The sequence below is a fragment of the Zonotrichia albicollis genome, chromosome 10 (genome assembly GCF_047830755.1).
Source record: "Zonotrichia albicollis isolate bZonAlb1 chromosome 10, bZonAlb1.hap1, whole genome shotgun sequence".
Taxonomy (NCBI): Eukaryota; Metazoa; Chordata; class Aves; order Passeriformes; family Passerellidae; genus Zonotrichia; species Zonotrichia albicollis.
The window spans coordinates 39347454-39370583 of NC_133828.1; the positions used below are offsets into that span (position 1 = coordinate 39347454).

The 23130-nt window shown below is 44.7% G+C and overlaps 1 protein-coding gene and 1 long non-coding RNA gene across 7 annotated transcripts in view; one reads left to right on the forward strand and one right to left on the reverse strand.

The window, feature by feature from the left end:
- The window catches only part of LOC113460338 (uncharacterized), an 80786-nt gene extending 57989 nt beyond the window's left edge, over positions 1-22797 (forward strand). Inside the window, exons 3-10 of the long non-coding RNA XR_003382179.2 lie at positions 412-681; positions 1250-1420; positions 3375-3465; positions 5056-5132; positions 7268-7416; positions 8994-12107; positions 19609-19732; positions 20051-22797. This is a non-coding gene — a long non-coding RNA (uncharacterized LOC113460338). The remainder of the gene's footprint in view (positions 1-411; positions 682-1249; positions 1421-3374; positions 3466-5055; positions 5133-7267; positions 7417-8993; positions 12108-19608; positions 19733-20050) is intronic.
- Positions 1-23130, reverse strand: part of DRC11 (dynein regulatory complex subunit 11) — a 109126-nt gene that overhangs the window by 71282 nt on the left and 14714 nt on the right. For 4 of the 6 annotated variants that reach the window (XM_014273135.3, XM_074548920.1, XM_074548919.1 and 1 more), the window contains exons 3-6: positions 22465-22578; positions 19973-20155; positions 19182-19253; positions 6988-7160 (exon numbers count right to left, since the gene is read on the reverse strand). In XM_014273135.3, coding sequence (XP_014128610.2) covers positions 6988-7160; positions 19182-19253; positions 19973-20155; positions 22465-22578 — 542 coding nt within the window. The remainder of the gene's footprint in view (positions 1-6987; positions 7161-19181; positions 19254-19972; positions 20156-22464; positions 22579-23130) is intronic. The other 2 variants (XM_074548921.1, XM_074548922.1) reach the window with 2 other exon arrangements.

The following is a 23130-nucleotide window of genomic DNA, read 5'->3' on the forward strand; positions in this document are numbered from 1 at the left end:
GCCGGGAGCCCAGAGGCAGCATTTCAGTTCCCACAGATGGTCTTTAAGTCACTGCCATGGCTGCTTGCAGCGAGGAGCTCAGCAGGCTCTGCCTGCCAGGATGTTTGTGCTGGGTGCTGGGCAGCCTCTGCTGGGGGGTTCCTGCTGGAGACTCAACTCCCAAAAGCACCTGGGAGCAGGCTGGGCTGTGCTCAGGGAGAGGGATGCTGAGTGGAAGCTGTCCCTGCAGAAATGCCTCCCGGCAGGGGACAGAGGCACTCAGAGAGCACCAGCACTCATTGTTGGGATACAGGGATTGCTGCCTTGGCAAAGCCTGGGATTGCTGGCTCTGTCAGAAAACAGAGAAACTACTGATAGAAACCCTCTCCCCCCGATATTGCCTCTTCTAATAAAGTTTCTTTACTTCTGCAGGAAGGCCAAGTGTCTGGGCAGAGGACACTCCAGGTTGTGCCATCCTCTTTCAGAGCTTCATTTCCATAATTCAGAGCTTGTCTTCACTCTCCTGAGGAAAACCAGGAGATTTGGCAAACGGACACAACCCTGCAGAGGAATTCAGAAGGAGAATCTCCTTGTTTTGTGCTATTCCCAGAAGAATTTGGTTTGTGCAAACTGCACAAAGTACAAGAGGGCAGGAGAAGGTGTATTCAGCTCCAAGCGAGGACAGGAGAAAACATGGTGCAGGTACAGATCTCTTTCTAATTTAGTTCAGCTCATCCTCATCTGGTGGAATTAGCAGACAACCACTTATTTATACCCAAATCCTGATTATTACGATGAGCTCACAGCTGCTCCTACCTGGTAATTTCTGCTCCTGGGTGGAATGTCACGTGCATGTGGTTTGTGAGCATGTTACAATGATGACAGGGAAAACAGGTAATGAGAGTTTTCATTAGGTGAAAAGAGAATGGTTCTTTAGCTATCTACAGACAGCTCTTGTGGGCAGCAACTCCTCTCTGTGCTGAATATCAAGTGCCAAATACCAAAGAGGCATTTTTTTGGGTAGGTTCCTACAGCAGGAATGCCCCTGCAGTGTGGGAAATGGATTTATAGGGAATTTTTTAGAAGGTTTACATAGTATGTATTTAAATGTAAATACAAATTTCAGCAGGGATTCCTGCAGGAGTTCCTCCAGCAGGAATGCCCTGCAGGAGTGGCTGAGAAGTAGGGAATGGTTCTTCCAGACTCACAGGGCATTGCATGGAAAGAGGCCTGTGATCAAGGAGCTCCATGTCTCTGGTTGTGTTCCAAGGATCTTCAGCCCGGCGCTTGCTTTTGGACAACTGTCTGCTGGAAAGGCCCATGCCACCAAACCTGGTTTTGAAGCAATTTTCCATCAGCTGTTCCAGGAGTGGCTGCCATGCTGTGTGGAGGCTGCAGTCCATGCTCCTGGGCTGCTGGAAAGCAGTGCTGGCAGGCTGAGGTGAGCCAGATGGGACTGGAAAGCGTTGCGAGCCCGGCTGGGTTTGGAGCCGTGATTCCCTGGTCTTGTATTGGACTAAAGGCAGGAATTGTTACACCCTGGAAGCAGAGCAGGGGGTGCTGCTGCTGGCTCTGCTGGGGTGCCATCTCTCTCTGCCCTGTTGGCCAGGCTTCCCTGCTGAGGGATGGCCTGGCAGCTGCACCACTGACTCCAAAAAGGCAGAGTGCATGGAGTGCGAAATGGGCAGTGCCTGACACTGATGCCTCAGGTTTGAGCTTTTCTGTTTTTCACACTCTGTGCTGCTTTAGCGTGTACTTCTGAGCTTCATATTAGGGGATGGTGAGCTCTCTGCACAGAGCAGGGAGACAAAACAATTCCTGCTCTAGCTGGGGACCAGGGACAAATGATCCAAATCTCAGGCCCAAGAGCACAAACAACGCGGGCTGGAGAGAGAAAAACAAGCAGGATGGGACTTCATAACCTAAAGCTGTAATGGGACAACGAACTGCAATATGCAAATGGAGCAGAAATGATAAAAGTGACAGACCCTGTGACCAGTCATCCATTTTGTGACCATTTTGGTTTATCTGAGGTGTAGCCCTGGCTGGGCTCTCGTGCTGCCCAAGGTGGATCCATTGAGGCCTCCTTCTAAATCCCTACTTTTATTCTTTAACTCTGTCTAGTCTTTGTTCTAGGTCAGCCTCGACAAGGCATCAACACAAATGAACGCTTTCCCTCTTCTGTGGGGTTTCAGGGCAAAAACCTCTCTCTCCATTCACCTCCCTCCTGCCTCCCCCTTCCCCAGCCCCTGCTGCCCAGGGAGCCCCAGGAACAGGAGTATTGGCAGCTCCACAAAACAGGAGTAAACTCAGCTCCACAAAACAGGCTGGGGAGAAAAGGGAAACAAAACACCATCACTTCCTATTTCTTTCTCTTCCCTCTGCATCAAAGCCCGGGCTGGCTGTCAGGAATGTTCAAAATGAATAAATAAAGCACAGGAACCCCCCCTGATTCAGGAGGAGTCTCATTCACTCACCATGAAGCTTGGCCAATTCTTATTCTGACAGTACTTGAGTCAGCAGGCAGAGCAAGAAGATCATTCAAAGCTAATCAGTAAAGTGTAAACCTATTATGGAAGCACATTTACCCCTGACTGCCTCCTCCCTCCCGAAAACCAATCCCCAAATCTGTGGGAATAACACACAGCCTCCATAAAAGTTGCTATTACTTAGATCCCCTGTTATTAGGTCAGTGATGGCACTGATGAAATGCTCCCCAGAGCTCAGAGCAGTGGTGGATAAATCCTGCCAGAAATTCACGGAGTAATTTGTTACAGCTCGAGGGCATGAGGCACAGCACAGCAGAGCCCGTGCATGAGGCTCTCCCCTGTGATTCTGGAGGCCATCTCTGGTAATAAAAACCTCATCTTGATTTCTCATCCTTTGTATTGATTTCTGTCAGAAAAGACTTGTCTTAGACAAAGATACTGCTGTATTTCTCTGGATAATAAAGGCATCCTTCTCCCCTTTTCTGCCCATCCCTTTTTGAAATTCATTTTAGGGATGACTCTAACAAGACTCATTCTTTGGAAACTGGTTTATTCACTGGGTAAAGAGTTCAGAAAATGATGACTGCCTTTGCATATTCAGCACAAAACCCTAAATGTGAAATTACAGAAAAATGGGTTTGGTTTGGAACAGGAAAGGAAATTGAAGCTAAAACCCCGGCTCTGCTGTATCTTAATATGAAACTTTGTTATTAATTGCATGGATGGAATGTGTGGGACTTAAGTGATTACCATCCAGACTCAGATCTATAGAATTGTAGCAACTGCTAATTTTGGATCATTTGTACTCCTTCTGTTGGGAAAAAAATAAAAGAAGGGCAGGTCTGTAGGTAAACTGCATGATGCTTCTTCACAAAGCATTCATAAACAATTATCTTTCTTTTCTAGTGTGGCTGGACAAGGCCACATGGGAATTTGGAAGGCCTTATGTGAATAATTTGCTAACCAAAAAAGAGTAGCTCCACAGAAGTCAACCCAGGTAAATTGAAGGATGGATGGTAAGGCTGAAAAATGCAATGTTGTATCAAAATTATTTTATCTTCTCTGCAGTAGGATTGATATAAGCAACTGGAACAATTTCATTTAGTCCATTCCTTGGGGTTTTGCTTTCCTTGGCTTTTTTTATAACCTCTCTTCCTAAGAAGCTGCTTTGGGTCTTGAAATGACTGAAGCTGCTCCTTTGTGCAATGAAAGCGATAAATATTTACAGCAGCTCTTACAAGTTGAGAAATTTAATATGTGCTCATTCCTTTTGTAATCTAAGAGTAACTGTGCTGAAAGACAATGCCTGCTAATTGTATTTTCTATCACAGTCCTTTCAGAGTGAAGGATAAAATATGGAAGTTTGGCTTTATTTTTTACTCCACACAGCAAATTTTTTTCAAAAGAATCTTTGTTCCCCTTTATCTATTTATTTAATAGACTATAAAAAATAGTAAACTCTGTCAAAAAACCTAGTTGAAGAATAATTTACAAGCTACAATTAGCTGTTGATCTGTCAGACTGGCTTAGGGGAGAGCCAAACTATATCCTGGCAGGTAATAATTAATGCAAACCTTGACACTTCAGGCCTGGCCCTCTGTTGAGCAGGACACAGCTCCCAGTTCTCTGGCAGGAAAGCCTGGCTCTGCAGGATACACACACTCCCCTTGTGGAGAAACAGGCTGGTTTTTTTGTTGTTTTTGAATGTATTTTGGATGCCAACAAATGTGTCTGAGGGGAAAGTGATTGTGGTCACTCAGACAGAGGCCTGCTGTGAGGAGCAGGGCTCAGCAGCTCGCTCTGGTTCCTCTCAGCTCTGTAAATCACTGTCTCACGCAGCCAGAGTCAAGCGAGCCCCAGCACTGGGCCATGGCCAGCCTGTGCTGCAGCTGATGGCAGCTCTCCCACTGCCTTCACCAGGGGCACGATTTCATCTGCTAAATCACCACAAGAGCTTTTATCAATGAGAGCTGTCTGGGCTTGGCTGAACCATGCACTAATGATTTTTAGGGGTCATGACACAGAGTTCATTTGCAAGGAGAGAGTAGCAGGGAGTATGATGGGGCTTGGAGCAGCCTGGCCTAGGGGAAACTGTCCCTGCCCATGGCAGGGGGTGGAATGAGATGAGCTTTAAGGTCCCTCCCAGCCCAGACCACGCTGGGCTTCTCTGATCAAACACTGACTGTAACAAGTGTGACACTGTCCCTGTGCCACCTGCAGATTGCAGTCCCACTGTCCCACTGCAATGACCCTGCTCTCAGGCAGGCACAGAACTGCACATCTTGAGCCTAAAAGCAGTTTTAAGCCTAATCAGACCATTTTGATAGGAAATGGTTAATGGTTAAAATATGATATTGTTTCAGATGGGTGGGTTGCTGTACAAGGTTGGAAGGGAGCTGTTTTCTCACTCTGTCTCAAAAGCAGCAGAGCAAGCCTGACTGGAGGCTTATCTCTAAGCACCCTGTGGGGGTATCTTAGTCCCATCTAATATAATCCCTTGCTCAGGGGATTATCCATAAAACTATCCAAGAACAGTTAATGTGGTGCTTAAATTACAGCCTCTCCTTTAATCTTTGTTAATTTTCAGATCTAGATGAGATTCAAGACTACTGAACCTGACTAGGCAGACCCAGAAAAAGGAATCCTTGGAGCTTGTTTAATCAGGTTTGTTCATAGTCTGGGCTTCTGGTGTGCCTCTAGCCTTGAGTCTCACCTGAAGCTGAGAATAAATGTAGCAAGCAAGTCCCATCCTGATTGTAAGGCTGCAAAAAGAAAGCTCAGCACTTTACATGCCACCTTAGACAGGCACATGGGGCTGAGGGCTGCCCTGAACCAGGCAGCAGGAGTTTTGATGAAGTGCCCTCTCAGCCACCCCTCTGCACCTCCCTCCACTGAACCATGGCTTCAGCTCCCTCAAATGATCCTTTGGATGGCTTAGGCTGCTGGTTGGCTCTGCTGTTAAGGGTCTCTGTGGACCAGATTTAACTTTTAATAGTGTCTCATAATGTCTTTAAAGAGGTTTATGGCTCAGCCTGGTTCTCTGGGAGATTGCCTGCTCCCTGCTAATCTGCTATAGAAACATTGCCATTGGTTCCTGCAGTATTTCAGGGAGTTCTCCCCCAGCTCCACAGCCAAGTTAATTGGACACAATTGACCTATGGTAGAGAATTACTATTAGGTGAGGAATACTAAGCAAAGGGAATAAGATCTTTCTGTAGCTCAGAACATGCTGGGAGCTGTGGGGAATGGCAGGAAATGGCAGCTCAAGGAGTGTGCAGAGCAGGCCCTGGGAGAGGGCTGATTTAAGGAATGGGAAAGTGCTTTGCAATAACTGAGGTTTGTAAAACCAGCAGCTCTTTCCAAAGGAGAGTAAAAATACACTGCAGTCTTGAGAGTCTGTAAGAGGCAAAAGTGCAAGAAAGAAGAGAAATAGGTTGTGGCAGACCTGTGAGAGTGCTGGTTTTGATCATTCTTTCTTTTTTAACAAACACTTCACTGGAGCACAGCTGCCCAAACCTGACTGAAGGAGCCAAGGAACAAACAGGGCAGGATTTTATCAGAATGCATTTGTGTTTCCAAGTGGAAACTGCATGCTGAAGGCAAGTCCAGTACCCCGAGCAAACACTCAATGATTAATGGGCATGACACTGGTCCACAAGACAAATATGAGCCCTGTAACATCCCTGAGCAGCTCAAGACACAAAAACAGTTTGCAGAGCAGATTTATGCAGAGCAAATGAAGCCTTGCTGCCAAATCCTGGAAGTTTTGGTAGCTGCTTCCCAATTTACTTTCACACACTGATCCTCTGGATGGGTAAATCCCATAAAATTATCAAACCAGCCCATACTCCTTAAGACAAGAGTTCCCAGTGTCAGAATAGCCAGTCTGAAAAGTTCTTTGGCTGAAGTAAACTTCCCGAGAGAAGCAGAGGTGTCAGCAGAGGGTTTAAAACTGTGTAAGTACGTGCTTAACTCTACTGAGACGTGAAGTTTCCCTGAGATCAGCAGAGTCAGGTTCCATTTGGGGGAGTGGCTCCAAGGTCAGGCCTCACAAACTAAAGTGTTTCAGATTCATGGCTAATACCAGCAGCAGGATGGCACTGCCAGTGACGTGATGTGATTTGCTATGGCAAATAATGGTCCTTCCATCTCATGGAAGAGTGAGTTCCCTCTCTTAAACCTCAGGGAGAAAAGTCACTGCTCCTGAGGTTTAGAGTGTGCTGCTTGTGATTCCAAAGACTGGGCCCAAGGTAATGTGTAAGGTGAAGGTGTCCCACTTGAATATTCGTGCGCCTGACCCACAGCCAGTGACTGAAGGAGCACCTCTGAGCCCTGCCAGGAGCTCTGGTCTCCCCGGCCAGGAATCCTCCAGCTCAGCATTTGGGCTTTGCAGCTGGTACAGAACTAACTCCTCACCTGGGACTGACAGCACTGCCTTAAAGATGGGCTTTGCAGTTTGTGGGAACTCAAACTCAGGCTCTGTGGGGCAAATGGTTCAGGGGTCAGTGTTTCTGCTCACCTGCACTCGAGGAAGCACTGGGTGATCTCCTCCTGGAAGGTTTCCTTGATGTGGGGCCCCTCTGCTGCCCTCAGCTCATGCACGAAGGAGTAGTCTGCTCTTTCCTGGAATTCACCTTCCAGGACATTTGTTTTCTGCAAGCTGATCATTACCTCCAACTCGGGAGGCAGGCTCTGAAAAGGAGAGGAGAAAATAAACAGTATGAATGAAAAGAAATTTAATATTTACTGGAATGCCAGGTTGACAGTGAATCTGAGATTAAGCCTTAATTTACTTGCAGGAAGCCAGGAAAAAAAACCAACCCTGTGCTCATAAAAAGTGCCTGGATGCACACAATGGTCTATTGTTGGTATTTCAGCATTAATTAACAACATTGCAATGCACAAAAACAACCTTTGCAGCGTGGGATCCTGGATCTCAATGAGACAGGTGAGAAAGCTGCTGTTCTGCAAATGCCAGCTTTATCCATGTCAGAAGGGTGCCAGAGAATTTTTTAATTGAATTTTCAAATGTCTGGACTTCCCATTGGAGCTTTTTAATTAGCCAGTATTGTTTTTAATTTGTGCACTGAAATTTTTATATGCACACTGCTTGGTCAGTGGTTTCCTGGTATTTTGTTGCAGCTGGTCAGACTCCTTTAGGAAATCAACTTCCCTTGAGGAACAACAACAACAAAAAAGGAATAAACACCCCCCCCCCCCAACCACTATAACAAAAATCACAGCTCCCCAAGTTTCCCATGATTTGATAACCTTGGAAAAAAGGGCTTCTCAGCCAGTTTCAAGTCTTACAACAATTTCTACTCTGTGATTGATTTTACACATGTAGTGTGAGGGAGAAAAATGAAAGTCTTTCTGGTATTCAAATACAGGAGCATGAAAAAACCCATCTGTGTGGGTGGGCTGAAACTTTGCATTTTTCAACATGCAATCATTGATAAAATTAAGATGTTCCCAGTGTTTTACGAGCTATTGCTACCTCGTAAGTGTAGAGGAAAATCCATTTTAAAAATCAACTTGTGAACTGGCTTTGTGGTTTTAGGTTTTCTTAATTCTGGAACAAATTGGTTTTTTTCGTGTACTTGGGAATTATTAATCATATTGTCTGATGGCATATGGCAAATTTAAGAAGGGAAAAGAGGAGAAAATATGACAATCTGGTTTTGTAGTACAATTTTATTTCTTTTCAAAGTTTGTAACTGGCATGGGTGGCAGCATATGTGAACAAAAGCTTGGTTTGCATGAAAAAAAACATATATATAATTTTGCTCTGGTCTTTCAACTTCAGGGCATACAGAAGTTGTCCTTAACTGGCACATCTCAAACTGATTCAGTAATGCATTCTTCTTGCTCTGGTGTATTTTCTGGTGTGCTCCTCAGTTCCTGAGGCCTCCCATGAAGACAAAAGCTCTGTCAAAGCTTTGGCCAGCTCATATTTTTTAGATCTGTTATTCCCTGGTTTTCTGTGCTTCCACCAGGTTCCAAAAATCACTAATAAGTGCCAAGCAACTTTGGTTTCTGAGCACCCAGAGGGATCCCCCAGTGTCCAAAGCAAGCACACAGGCCCCATTCAGAAAAGCAATTTACTGCATCTGGGATGTGTGACTCGCACTGTGCTCCAGGAATGGGCCAAGGCCACCAGGGAGAAAATTTTCAGGAGGAAATAAGAACAGCAGTGTGTTTCTGAAAGGTGGCTGCACATGTTCCCTCCCTGAGTATGTGACCCCAATGCTGCCTTTCACCCTGAGATGTTGCCTCTGCTCAATTCTCAGTTTTCAGGGAAGTTGAGTGTTTCCAATCTTCTCCCTCACCAGCACCTGTTTATGAGTATAACACAGCTACTATTGACAGTGTTTATTTGTATTTCACCATTGCCTGCCTTGCTGATGTTGAACAAAGCCCAAATGTGATGCTGTTCTCTCACGGGCTCCTTTGGAAACCAGAGGAGCCCCCACAGGGCCTGTTTTCCAGACTGAGATACAAAACCAACCCCTCTGTTTGTTACAGCAATCCTCAGGGGATTCCTGAGACATTCCCAGCAGATGGGCACGAGGGTGCCTGCAGCTTTAGGGAGGCTGATGGACAGAGACAGCCTGCACACTGAAAGCTGCAATGTCACCAGGTGAGCAGGGAAGGGTCAGCTCCTGCACCACCTCAACTGCTGGGTGCATGATCCCTCCCTTCTGCCCAGGCTCCGGCACTCACCTGAGCCTGCAGTGAGCCAGTTCAGCTCCCTAAAAACCAGAAAATAATCCCTCGTGTCTCTTCCTCTCCTCACACCTCCTCAAGTCACTCATCTCCCACTATAACAAGGTGGATCAGCCAGCTGAGGGCCAGTGCCACAGCAAGGGCAGTGGGAGCAGAGCAAGCTGGGGAGAAGCAGCAGCACAGGCAGCAGAGCTCCTCCCTGCCATCCCAGAAGCTTTGCAGCTCCTCTGAGAGCTCCACCTCGAGGGGGCCTTGCATGACCAGCTTGTCCCACTGTGAATTTATTTAGCAGCCCCAAAGCCAGACAAGGTAAGAGCTGTTTGAAGTGGCAAAGAGGAGGTGCCAGTGTGAGATCAGCACTAGGAAATTCTTATCTCAAAAAGAGAATTGCTACAGCCCATATCTGATGTCAAGAAGCTGCTGTGGACATAGCCCAGGTAGCTCTGAACCAGCTGGCTCAGATGCTGACAACAACAAGGCCATGGGAAATGTTCTGGTTGGCAAAACCCAGCTCAGTCCTGGGTAAATATTTGTCCAGTTCCCTGTCTGAGCACCATTCAGTTATCAATACATCTGCTAACAGGAGTTTGTCAGCTGTACTCAGCACCAAGGCTGGAGTACAGACATAAACCTGCAGAACAGCTTATGAGAAGCTCTGTTGTATTTTTTTAAAATTTGTTGTTTTCCACAGTCCATTTTACTACAAGAAAACAGAAGAAATGAGAATTACTTCTAGAACAAGACCCCAGCCATTCACCTTCAATATTTCCCTAAAGAAAAAGCATGAAAGAGAATAGAAGTTGATAAGGCTGTACTCTCTCTTTCCCCCAGTCCTCCTGATTTCTTGTTTGGCAGTAACACCCTCCAGCTGTGATGGGAGCAGGACATGAGGAGCACAGCTGGCTGTGAGAAATGAGGCCTGAAGGACTCAGGGCTGGCTGATGACGAACTTACACAGAGTAGTGCCCTGTCCATGGGGGAAGACAGGAGGGGTCAGGAACCCAAGGCTGGCTCCTGCTCTGGGACAGGAGAACCAGGAGGAAAGCACTGGCTGGCAGTGAGGACATCGTGCCACAGGCACTGGGTTTTTAAATAAAACAGCACAGGTGCATGTACAGCTGGCTTGGCTCTCTGTTCTGTCACTTTGAAATCAATGCAGTCATGTAAACAAAAAATGAATGGACTTGAGGAAAACAAGGATGAGGAGACATCAGAAGAATTTATGTGTATGCTGGCCAAGTGAAATCGGAACTATGTTAAAAACGTAAGAACTGATCCAAGAGTGTGGATGCTCAAGGAAGTGAATTAATTGATTAGGGAGGGACTAAGAAGAGGAATAGACAAAACTAAGTGTGGAAGGGAATTTAGCAACATAACCTAGACACTGGGGCAGTGGGAGCTGCTGAAGAGATGTAACAAGATGTCCAGAGGATGGAACTGTCAGTTGTCTACCATTTGTCCGGAATTTCCACAGAAAATGCTTTTCTTCTGTCGAGTAATTGATGATATAAAATGTTTTAGACTATTTAAACACTTTAAAAAAAGAAAATAAGCTATGAATAGCATAGGTGATACCTTCCAGCTTTGAAGAAAGCTGCTCTGGTAAACTTGTTTTATTTTGTCCACAGTGTTCTTGACATAATCACAGAAGCATGAACCTCACCAGTTTCAGGGTTTTGTTTGCCATGGAACCTCTATTAACACCATTTTCATTCGGGGGGGGTTGGAACTGGATGGGCTTTTAGGTGCTTCCAACCCAAACCATTCCATGATTTTATGGTTTCAGCATAAAACACATTCCTAACCCTGTTTCGGGAATGAGGAGCCAACTGCACAACCTGTGTGCCTTGTGTTCACCTCCAGGTGCTCCTGGGCCTTCAGAAGGAGACAGAATCTCTCCAACAGCCCTGCTGGAGGTTCTGTTCTCTTGCCAGCCAGCAGAACTCAGAAGGAAACAGGTCTGAAAAAGCTTTGGCCATCTGAAGACGCAAGAGGGAATAGGAAGTGAAATGGCTGGAAAGTGCCAAGAGAGAGGATGAATTCCAGCAGGAATGCTGGGATCCCTGCTGGCCAGCCTGTGACCTGTGCCTTGCAGCATCATGGAAGAACTCTCCATGTTTCCACGTGGCTCTTGAGGAGCTCTGAAGTTATCTGAGTGTGCTTCCACAGCCCTCTAATGTGCATGGAAGGAAGACAAAAGCCAATTTATCTCTAACGTCCCTTCTCTCCACGCCTCTAATGTTCCTGCTTCTGAATCAAAGGGAGGCATTCTCCAGGAAGATGCTAATAAATAGCTTTTCCTTGGGGGAAGAAGCATTTTCCTATCTTTAAGAAATTTCTCTGGCCATGTGAAATTCAAATTTGTTAACTTGCCCTACAAACAGCAACTCATTTAGAAACAAATTACAAATATTAGATGGAGACAGTGAACTTGATAATGCAATGCTGCCACATCAGTTGTAGAATAATGCATCTTAATGAAGGCTTCCCATGTGAATAAACCATTATATTTACAAGCTTTTCACAGTTAATGACCCAGAACTGGATAACGAAACTCACATTTTTAGTGTGGTCCTCTGTCAGCAAAAGTATACATATTAATAATTGATGTTGCTGTAAAAATAGGACATATTATGAAGATTCCTGAGTTTGTGGGAAAATAGGACTACATGGTCCATTAACTTAAAAGGCTTATCTAATGTTTGATGGGCTTTGTCTTTAAAATCCTTGTTTAAATTAATAAGGCAAAATGGACATTTGTCTAAAAGAGAATTTTATTCCAACTCATCAGTCACAAGTGTGCTGCTAAGATTCTTCTGTTCTGTTCTTTACTCGTTCCCCAAAAGAATTTAGGTTTTAGGGATGGGGATGATGCACCAGCAGAAGGGAGAAGATATTTCCTACAGCTCCCAGGTGAGTCAGTGGGATGAAGGACCATGTGGGTGCTGAGGGGACTGGAGAACCTCCCATCTGGAGACAGTGAGGGAGCTGGGCATGTTCAGCATGGAGAAGAGAAGTTTGTGCGGAAACCTCAGGGCCCCTTCCAGTATCTGAAGGGCTTACAAGGAACTGGAGAGAGCCTGGAATGACAGGACTAGGGGGAATAGGTTCCAACTGACAGAGAGTGGGTTTAGATGGGGTATTGGGGAGGAATTCCTCCCTGTGAGGGTGGGCAGGCCCTGGCACAGGTGCCCAGAGCAGCTGTGGCTGCCCCTGGATCCCTGGCAGTGCCCCAAGCCAGGCTGGGCAGGGCTGGGAGCACCCTGGCACAGTGGGAGGTGTCCCTGCCATGGCAGGGGTGGCACTGGATGAGCTTTAGGGCCCATCTCAACCAAAGCACTGCGTGGTTCCACAGAACTGGGCCTGTTTTCCCTGCCCACCTCGGGGCTTTGCTTGCTGGGATCCCTTTCCTGGCTGGAAAGCCCTGCCTTGGTGCTGAGCCAGCTCCCCAGCAGAGCCTGTACTGCTCATTGTGAAACACCCAGAGGTGTGCAGGCTGCCCGAGCACCCTGGGGCTGCTCTTCCTCACAGAGAAGGAGGAGGAGGAGGAGGAGGAGGAGGAGGCCCTGCTGTGGAACTAACTGCTCCTCAATTGTTCCATTAGGAGGGCAAGAGGCTCGGTGGCAGTGAAATAAATACATTTCATTTCCCTCCACGTTGGAAGGCCAACATCCCTGTTATGCCTGAGAGGTAGATTTACTGCAGCTTTTATTGCTGGGTACTTAATTTAGGACAGCTTCTTGTCGTAGGCCTGGAACAGCAGAGCTGAAGCACATGCTCTGTGGTTTTATGGGGCTCCAGGAAATGTTCTGCCACAGCCAGCATCACCCCCAACAGTAGGATTTCAAAAGATGGACCAGTTGTGCAATATTTTCTTCAGTACATTTGCAGTTTGCTTCTCTGGGGGAGAAGCTTAATTTCCAGATATTTTTAAAGTAAGTAGTTGTAATAGTCACTTATTTTAACCAGTAGTGAAAGTGAAATTCTTTTTTTTATACGTTTGGATTACACAGGCGTGTAGACTAAAATAATCTACTGTCAGAGAAGCTGGGATCTTGTTCTTTACTTACAACTCTTATTCTTTAGGTGGGAGGTGTCCCTGCCCATGGCAAGGGGTGGAATGAGATCATCTTTAAGGTCTCTTCCAACCCAAATCATTCTGTGATTCCATGATATGATTCTGCTGAATTTTGAACTGTGATCCAAACTGCATTTAAAAGTTTGCTGCAGGATTGAGCTATGTCCTTGCTTTATTTCCTCAATATAATTTGTCTGGCTGAGGGAAGAATAGATTTTTAAAGAGGTCTCTTATCTTGTGCATCATAAAATCACAGAATGGTTTGGGTTGGAAGCACCTTAAAGCCCATCCAGTTCCAACCCCCCAAATGAAAATTGTATTAATAGAGGTTCCACAGTACACAAATGGTGATAGCCACATCAATTATATGGCTGAATTCCTAAATTAGGCACAAAAAAAAAGGAACAAGTAAGCAAAATATATTGCATTCATTAAAGCTTCCCTACTCTCTGACTCACTCCAATGGCTTTGCCAATTAAAGTAATTGTCATATGCATTCAAACAAAGCATTTGTAGTAGGAGGCCTTGCTAAAAAAATACTGAAAATGGCTGGTTTAGAGATTCATATCATACATATTTAGAAATATATTTACATGTAACACCTTTTAGGAAGACAAAGAAAATTTGAAGGTTTACACGCAAGGTCAGATGAGTTTACATAATTTGGGTTTTGTTTATTTCTGATATGATACCTGGGCATGCTGTTAAACTTGACTAAACATGGCAAGCATGTTTTGGGCTCTGAAAGGCAGTGATTTCATTGTTAGGGTGACTGCAGCCAATGAAAGCCAAATTATTTAGCATTCCTTCTTCCCAGAGTCTTTCTGTTTCAAAAGTAAGCAGGCTTAAAATTTCTATTGAAAACAGGACAGATTAGTTATCACTGCTGAGATGTGAAATAACAGAGGACTTTGTGCTGACACCCAGGCAAGCAAAAGTTATTTCAATCTTAAACTTGGCAAAACCAGGCCTGATCTGCACCACTGCTGTAGCTGCCCACTCTCAAGAGCTGATGAAATATTTTAAATTTCACTTGATGGAGTTTGTACTTTGTTAAATCCTGTGTAATATTTATTTAGCCATAGTCTATAATGTTTACACAGGAAGCTATTCTGGGAAATGCTGATTTTTTTTTCTTTCTGACTGGATGAAATGAATTATATTTATCAGGAATTCAGAGAAGGAGGAATGTTTGGCAGCCTGTTTTCTCAGATATAAATAAAGCGTTAACCAAGACAACATGCCTAAATTTGGGTATGTTTAAAAGAGGTACGAAGGAGAGAAAGCTTTTTATTTAACACCACACAGATCCTTTCATGTGAAAAGGATCATGGAATGGTTTGGGTTCAAAGGGATCTTAAAGCTCATCTTGTTTCATCCCCTGCCAGGGCAGGGACACTTTCCACCAGCCAGGGTGCTCCAAGCCCCATCCAGGCAGGCCTTGGATATGGAGGAAGGAAGGATGTTGGAAATATCATGTCAGAGAATCACAGAGCAGCAGGTGTTGCACCTCCAGCTCTTTGGGAAGGGCTGGAATTTCAGGATAGAGCTCTGTAAATGTAAATTCACAGCTGTGAGACCCTAAACTGGGGTTTGGCTTGTCCTGCAACGTGTTGGAAGTCTGATATCCAGGGAGATGTGTTTCTATGAGGACCTTTAGGAGAAGCTGGATCTGGTGTGGTGAGGAAAACCTGATGTTCCTGTGAGAACCACAGTGGCTCCACAGGCTCATGCATCCTGCCGAACTTCATGCATTTAAGAAAAGAGACAGAAGGAACCACGAGGCTTTGTGCCACTAAAAGGAGAATTCCTTAAGCTATGGAATGTTTACTTTTCTGAAGGGATGGGTTTCTAGATGTGCTGCTGGGATTGCAGTTCTCCTGGTGAAAACGGAAGGAGGGGCTGCTCTGAGTCAGCCCAGCCCAGGGAGAAGAGGCTTGGGGGCAAATGTATTAGAGCACTGCAGGTGGAGAGAGGGACTTGTCCTTCTGTACCCTGTTTTCCTGGACTCCTCTAATTCCTGCTCAGCAGGTTTAGCGGAGGTAGTGTGATTTACTCTGGGTGTGCAGAAACAACAAAACTCTCAGGAGCTCCAATAACAACTTTTACTAGCCAATGTTGGAACAGCCTGACAAAATAAGGCATGTGGCAAACTTTAACTCCTCCAGACACAACAGTGGATTTACCAAAGCATTGACTGGAATTTTTTGGCCTGACTTCCAGAACATTTTGAGAAGAACAAGGTAGAACTGGACACAGCATAGGCTTGTTCTCTTGTTCTCTGTCATCAAGCAAAAGATGAAATAGAATCAAATTCCAGAAAAGATACATAAATGTTTTGTGAAGCAAGTAGAGAGTAAAGAAAATAACAGCCTGACCAGTGGGCAGCCCAGGGCAGGTACACAGAAGTGCCCTTGGCCACCTGGGCACTTGCTGGCTTCATGTTCTTCCCACTTAATTGCTTTAAACCAACTGTTCCTCCAGTCCCCAACATCCTCCTACCCTCCCATAAATCAGTCTGATGGCAAACTGTTTATCCTAATGTTTTAGGTTGAACCCAGCCTTTCCTCTTTCCAGTAGCCTGTGCTGTGAGATTAAAAGTATAACTTCCTGCAGGAGAGTGCTGAGGGGGGGTCCAGGAGCAGCCTGCACTAGCCTGAGGCACAGCAGTTGCCAAAAGCCAGGTCACACAGCTCTGCAGCAAAATTCAACAATCATAACCTCTGCAGGGGGGTTTTAGTGACAGGGAATCTATAAATGCCAGAAGAACAGGGCAGTTTAAAAAGCTGGTGTGTTGAATTGAGCTGGGAGGGTAAAGCAGAGCAAGGAAAGGCAGGTTTGCCCAGACAGCACGTCTGTGTTTTCAGACAGCTCAATGTGTTTTCTTGCCACATCAGTGTGGTTTAAACACAACCCTGTGCCTGGAGCAGTGGTTCTGGTGGTCGTGCTGGAGCTGGCAGTAAACAGCCCTGTGGCAGGAATGTGAGGAAGATCAGGAAGCAGCTCAGGATACAGTTATCAAGATATATGTGCTCTTAGGAGGCTTGCTTCTCTTCACAAATTAAACTGGGACTGCAAAGTGTGATTTATCGGGGCTTTGGAGAACGGGTGCTGAGGGGATCATGCTGTTTCTGCAATTAGGCTTTAATAAATAATAATAATAATAATGAGGCTTTATTTTTGAGCCAAGAAAAATCTCTCTACCATAGGCTTGTTCTCTGTCATCAAGCAAAAGATGAAACAGAATCGAATTCCAGAAAAGACACATAAATTTTTTGTGAAGCAAGTAGAGAGTAAAGAAAATAACACTGAATTAAGCAGAAGACTGGACAATTCTTGGGTTTGACTATTATTTTCCTATTTTTCAGGCCAACACAACTGAATTTTCCCAGAAATCTTTTACACAGAACTTCAGATGGATCAGCTCTTTGTGCAAAGCAGTCTTTGTCTGAAAGTAACACAGACATTTTTTTAAAAAAGCCCTAATTATAAGAGAATTTATATTTATTGCAACAAAAGTCGAGTCTCCTTTGGGATGGACTTGGAGTAATGGATGGTTGGGTCTTCTAATTTATCTAAGTCGTGCAGCATTAGAAAAGCAAATTCAACATATTTACACATGAAGATCTGTGGTCATTTTTTAGAGGGCTGACGTGATCATACATCAAAGGGACTTGACCTTTGGAGCTCCCTGCCTATCTATCAGTGGGAACCAATGTCTGCTTCCTTTGGAGACCAGGGAAGGGAATGCAGCATGGAAAGGGAAAGGGAATATAAAAACCCTGGAAAGAAGAACAGGATTTTTAAAATTTTATTTAGAGTTATCATTTTTTGCTCTCAGCATGCTTTGATTATAAACTTGATAAACAGCAATGAGTCAGAGTGCAGAGGAACAAACATCAATTCTCTTGCTTTTTAAAGGAGGTCAGGAACTGAATGCACTCGATGTGTTTGGTTTTAATTCCCCTCATCCCTCTGATGATATAGATTATATTATTCTCCCCATAAACCAGGCTGTTCACATCCTAGTTTCCAGTTCCTCCCACACTGGCCACCATGAAATGAGGGCTTGGCTGTGAACCCTCAGATAACTGATGCCAGATTTACATTTCCTTCCTAAGGACTCGACAGAAACATCGTGGGATTTGACAGGAAACAATCCCTTGTTCTGCAAAAGGTGCCCTTTCCAACTCATTTTCAGTACATCCCAAGTATTTAGGTCTGCACTGGTTAAAATCTTTGAGAATTTTGTCTTAAACAGAGGCAGAATTGGCACCCAAGGTTCTGTTTAGCTGTTGGAGACCAGCAGATACTAAAGGAGTAATCCCTAAGGTGTCACCCATATTTAACATGGCAAAGCTTAGGTAAATGTACATTTTCCTCCCTAAAGATAAGGTATTAATGGCATTTTTAACTGATGTGAGATGTATTCTCTAGGCACAATCAGTTTTCAGAACCCTCTAAAGCAGCTAAGGGCAAGTCCATTGCTGGGCAAGAAAATCCCCCAAACTGCTTGGGAAAAGCAGAAAGCATGTTTTAAATCAAAATTAAGTTATTGGTTTATAAATTAATCACTTAAGAACTGTAGACCATGGAAGCACAAATAAACTTAACAAATGTAGAGCAGTGCTGGATGTTTCTGTGATGTGCTGCTGCTTTACTAGAACTTAGCTTGGTACATGGGCTACTAGAGCTTGGTACAATGGCTGTGCTATGTGAAAAATGGATTTGTAGAAAACCTTTATAATTTGATAGCAGAAGGATACATGTATCATGTATTAGAATTAAGAAATAATTAGCTTCTAATAATAATAATAATATAAATTATAACATCTGTATTATCTCATCCTTCACATAAAACTAAAAATAAAATAAAAAGTTTTTAAACACCTCTCAGTTACCCCATCTCTAAACAAAAAAAAGAGTTAGTCCAACAGTGCTACTGCAGCTGGACTTGGGTGAGGCTTGACACCTGTTAGTGCCTCCAAAAACTTGGAGGGGGGCAAAAAAAAGGTCAACAGTAAAGAATTTATCCTATTTTTGGGGTGTTTGTTGCAAGGAAGGGGGTGGGAGGAACAGATTCCTTGTGGAAAGGATGCTCTGATTTTTCTCCTTCACCCCTGTGCATTTAACTGACCATGGGCAGCTGTTCACTTCCCTGTGCCTCTGCAGTGTGATGTGAGGCAGATTTTGATTATTTTTATATGGACTTAGAGAAATATTGATGGATTAACATGCTAGTTCTTAGGTTTCTCTTCCCTGCTCTTGACACACACAGGCAGCAGCTTGCAAAGGGGTGGGAGAAGAGGATTTTGCTTCTTTAGTTTTATTGGATATTAGGAAAAATTAATTATTTTAGCCCACTCTAAGGGCTGTCAAGCATTGCAACAGGCTGCCCAGTTAAGTGGTAGAGTCACCATCCCTGGAAATGTTAAAAAATGCGTGGATGTGGCACTTGGGGACATGGTTAGGGGTGGCCTTGGCAGTGCTGGGTTAATGCTTGGACTTGACGATTTTAGAGGGCTTTGCCAACCTTCGTGAATTCTACTCCAGACATAAGGCAGCTCACCACTCTTGAAATCAGGACTGAAAAGCTGATTAACAAAATTTCCTTGCTGATCATGCCTAGGTCAAATTCCCTGGAACCCAGGGCAAATTCTCCACAGGCAGCTTCCACATCTGCCACACACATTGGAGAATGTATGGACAGCACAAACCCATTCAGCAGAAGACAAATTGTGCTACTCCTGTGCCATTTATCATTTCAGCTGAGCTCTGGATTCCTCGGAGACTCCTTTTAAAATAGGAGGAATCACAGAAATTAATTTCTTCTCTTGGGCTGAATGATAAAAGCCTGAAGAACAAACAGAGTGTGGCATTTTGTGCTCTGGAGGCACAGCCCCACTTACCATGCCCAGAAATATCATCTCCTCCTCTCTCAGCCTCTCTGTTTCCTTGCGCTGCCTGTGCCCACGCCAGACCTGTGTTGCAAACAAAACTCTGCTCAGACAAATGGGCCTTGGTACAGCTTCCTCTTCTGGGGCAGACACAGGAAAAAACAAATAGAGGAAGGAAAGGCACAATACACCATTGAAACTATTGCTTTTTAACAGGTTGCCATCTGCTATTCTTTTTTTTTTTTTTTAACAAATTTTGAGGTTTGTTATCCCCTCATGATGCTCTGGGTGGCTTCTAAAAACTGTCACTGCTTCATGAAGTTCAGACATAAGATTTAGGCTGAGCTCCTGCTCTCAACAGGCTGAATTGTCTGAATTATTCATGTGCAAGAACTCTTTGTGGAATTTAGCACTGACCTCCCTCTGTCCTTTTTTCCAGATATGGGATGAACTCTTCCCCTGGAGATCACAGAAAAAGGCATGGATTCAGAGATGCACTGAATTCCAAGGGGAGGCCAGAAAGAGCAACTGAGGTCATAAAAATCAGAATGGAAAAACAACGTGTAAGTTACAAAGTCATCCTGCATTGCCAGTGCAGGACTGGTTCCACTGATCTTACATCTGGGGGGTCCTGTCTCATTTTTTTAATTTTAAATTATATATTTCACCTTGCTGGACACCCTAAAAAGGATCATTTCAGAAAGCTCTCCATCATATGAGCTGTGTTTCTGCCTACAGCTGCTCTCCTGACCAAAACATTGTCATGTGGCTTTGCTAGAATTGTTGCTACACAAGAAACTCACCTTTTGAATGCAAGTGGCAGCTTCATCTGGACTCTTAGTCTGTTGCTCCTGTGTTCTACTTTGCCTTTTCTCTTCAAGGTAAATTCTCCTCATGAAGGCGGCTCGAGCGCGGCCCTGGCGAGCCCGTTCTGCCACCTGGATCACTCGAATGGCCTCCTCGAGTGTCATGGCCGTGACAACTTCCTTCAGCAGCACAGCCAAAAAAAGGGAATCAGCAAAGCAAAGTTATGTTTTGTAAATTGCCTGCCCCAGTTAGAAAATGGTATCTTAGCAAACAAAGAGCAGAGACTCCTGTTGATGTGTGAAGTGGAGAAGCTGCTCTGCTGGGAAGCCACAGTGGCTCATGCAGCCCTGCTGAACTTGATCCATTTGAGCAGAAAGACACAACCATGGGGCTTTGTCCTTCCAAAAGGAGAGTTTCTTAGGCTGTGGAATGTTTTCCTTCCCTTTTCTGAAGGGAGGGTTTCTGGAGGTGCTGCTGGGATCACAGTTCTTCAGCTGAAAATGGAAGGAGGGGCTGCTCTGAGTCAGAGGGGAAAAATGGATCAGAAGAGAAGGGACTCCCCCTTCTCACTCCTGAGACCCCTCATGCTCCCCATGGAAAAGCTGAATTGGTGTTTCTTGATGTTCATCTCCCAGCTGGAGGCAGCTCATATTTAATTATTATATTTATATTGTGTAGCACTTACTTTCAGCAGGGCTTTCTAGGACACAATTACACAGACTAGATTTCCTGAACAGAATCCCATAAACCATGTGCAGAGCAGATTCCTGAGATGAACTCTGCTGGTTTTGATTTATGTTGGAGTGCTCCTAACAGCAGTGCCACGGACATGGAGAGCTCCAGTTGGTTACACAGCAGCCAGGATTTCCTGAGAGGATGAGGTGCAGAGGTGCTGACAGCCCTGCAGCAATCCCAGCGGTGAGTGAGCTGGAAGTGCAGCACAGGACACTGGGTTTGCACTGGGTGAGGTGATTTTATTGCTGTTTGTTGAATCCCCTGGCTCCCTGCAGCAGCCTGGAGCCTGCCAGAGCCTGGGGCTCTGCCTCAGCTGGCTGCTCACTAGACAACCTCATCCCTAATGGGTGCCACACTGGAAAGGGGCAAGAGCAGAATTCTGGGAAGCAAAAAGGCTCCAGGATAAACTGTGCTGAAACAGGATCTCCCCAGAGCAACAGCAGGAGAGCAGAGAACTCCATCAGGGGAGCTCTGCAGCTGCCCAACAAAGCCTCTCCCCAGCAGGGAAGCCTGTGCTCTGTCTCTGCAGCCTGCCTGGGGCTGCTTCCATCCCTGGGGACTTTCCCTCTGTTGTTTTGTGGGATCAACAGGCACAATCACTGCTGGGGAAATCAGGGCAGCAGTGTGACTAAGTGGGCCATCAGCACTGTCTCTTATGGCTACAACACCCACGAATCCAAGTTATCCAGGCATGTAGGCACAGTTGTTTACTTCAGGGGTCAACATGCCACTCCCAAAAGGTCAAAAGTATATCAAACCCAGAGCAGCCTTCACTGCAGTGCTTATGTATTTGTCTGTAATGACTTTTGCTCTGCCAAAACTCAGTTTTCTGCTCCTCCCAGCAGCTGCAGCTCTGTAGCTGCACAGGGGAAACTGCACTCATTGTTCAGAGGTTACAAACAAGTGAATGCCAGCAGTTGTGCTGACCTGAACTCCGAGTTCTGCCTGCTCCAGTGAGGAATCCTGGGCCAGGACAGCTTGGTTTCAGTAGTGATGCTTCAGGTTTTAGCTTTTATATTTTTCAGATTCTGTGCTGCTTTAGTAGGTACACTGCTTTAATCTGAGTTTCATATTAGGGTATGGTGAGCTCTCCTCACAGAGTAGGGAGACAAAACAATTCCTGCTCTAGCTGGGAACCAAGGACAAATGATCCAAATCTCAGGCCCAAGAGCACAAACAACATGGACTGAAGAGAGAAAAACAAGAAGGATGGGACTTCATAACCTAAAGCTGTAACGGGACAATTAACTCCAATATGCAAATTACAAAATTTAGAGACCCTGTGAGCAGTTGTCGTTTTTTGTGACCATTTTGGGTTGATCTTGGGTGCAGCCCTGGCTGGGCTCTTGTGCTGCCCAAGGTGGATCCTTCTAATAAATCCCTGCTTTATTCTTTAGCTCTGTCTAGTCTTTGTTCTATGCCAGCATTCTCAAGGCATCAGTAGGACTAATTACAAGATGAGAGTTAGTTAGACAAATAAAGCACTGACTTGGCCAAAGTGCTGCTCTTTCTGACACTCTCACACACAGAAAGCAGAGCAGAATCATTCCAGTCTTACCCAGCCTTGAGATGTGACTGGATGTTGTTTGACAGGGAAATCTAAGGTTTCTTTCTGCTTGTGCCTTATCTGTAAACACACTTTTACTTCCTCACTGCTGTAAAAGCACTTCTCACCTCAGTGTCTCATGCTCAGACACATGTGGCTGTGAACTAAACAAACCAAACACAATATGTAGGTATGGGGTACATTTACCTGTTCTATCAAACCAGCATTCAGCAAAATCTCATGCAGGTATTTCTCCCTGTACTGCAGGATTCCCAGGTTTTCTTGAATGAAATACTTTGGGATGGGTATTTCTATGTCTTCCTGGAGGAAGAAAGTCACAAGATGCTTTTTAGGACTGTATTTAAATCACATTACTGATTAATTGAACACCTCTACAAAGCAATAAAATAAGGACAGAGGTTGTTGAGTATTTTTTTGACTATTGGGGAATTTGACCTTTGTAACAGCTGCTGTTATTTTTCAATTACTTTAGACCTAATTCAACAAAAACAAATAAATCAACCCAGTCTGTGAACCATGTGAGCCCAGAAATCTTTCTTCTTATAATGTCTCAATTATATTATCAAATTGCTAAAATATTTGGCAGGGCTGCTAGAAATTTAAACATGATTTCCACTGAGCTGAATACCTATGGTTGTGTGATCATCCCACTTCTTGTTTTAATCAACATGAAAAATAGATCTGTTCTCTTGCCATTTTTTTTTTTATCATTATAAGGAACTAAAGCATAATTCTACAGTTTTTTTATAGATATTTTGAGCTGTAGACAGACTGTCTGCCTGTGACTGTGGTATCTCAGGCACTTCTTAAAATCAGACATGACCAGTGCCTGTCTTTACTAATTTCTGTAAT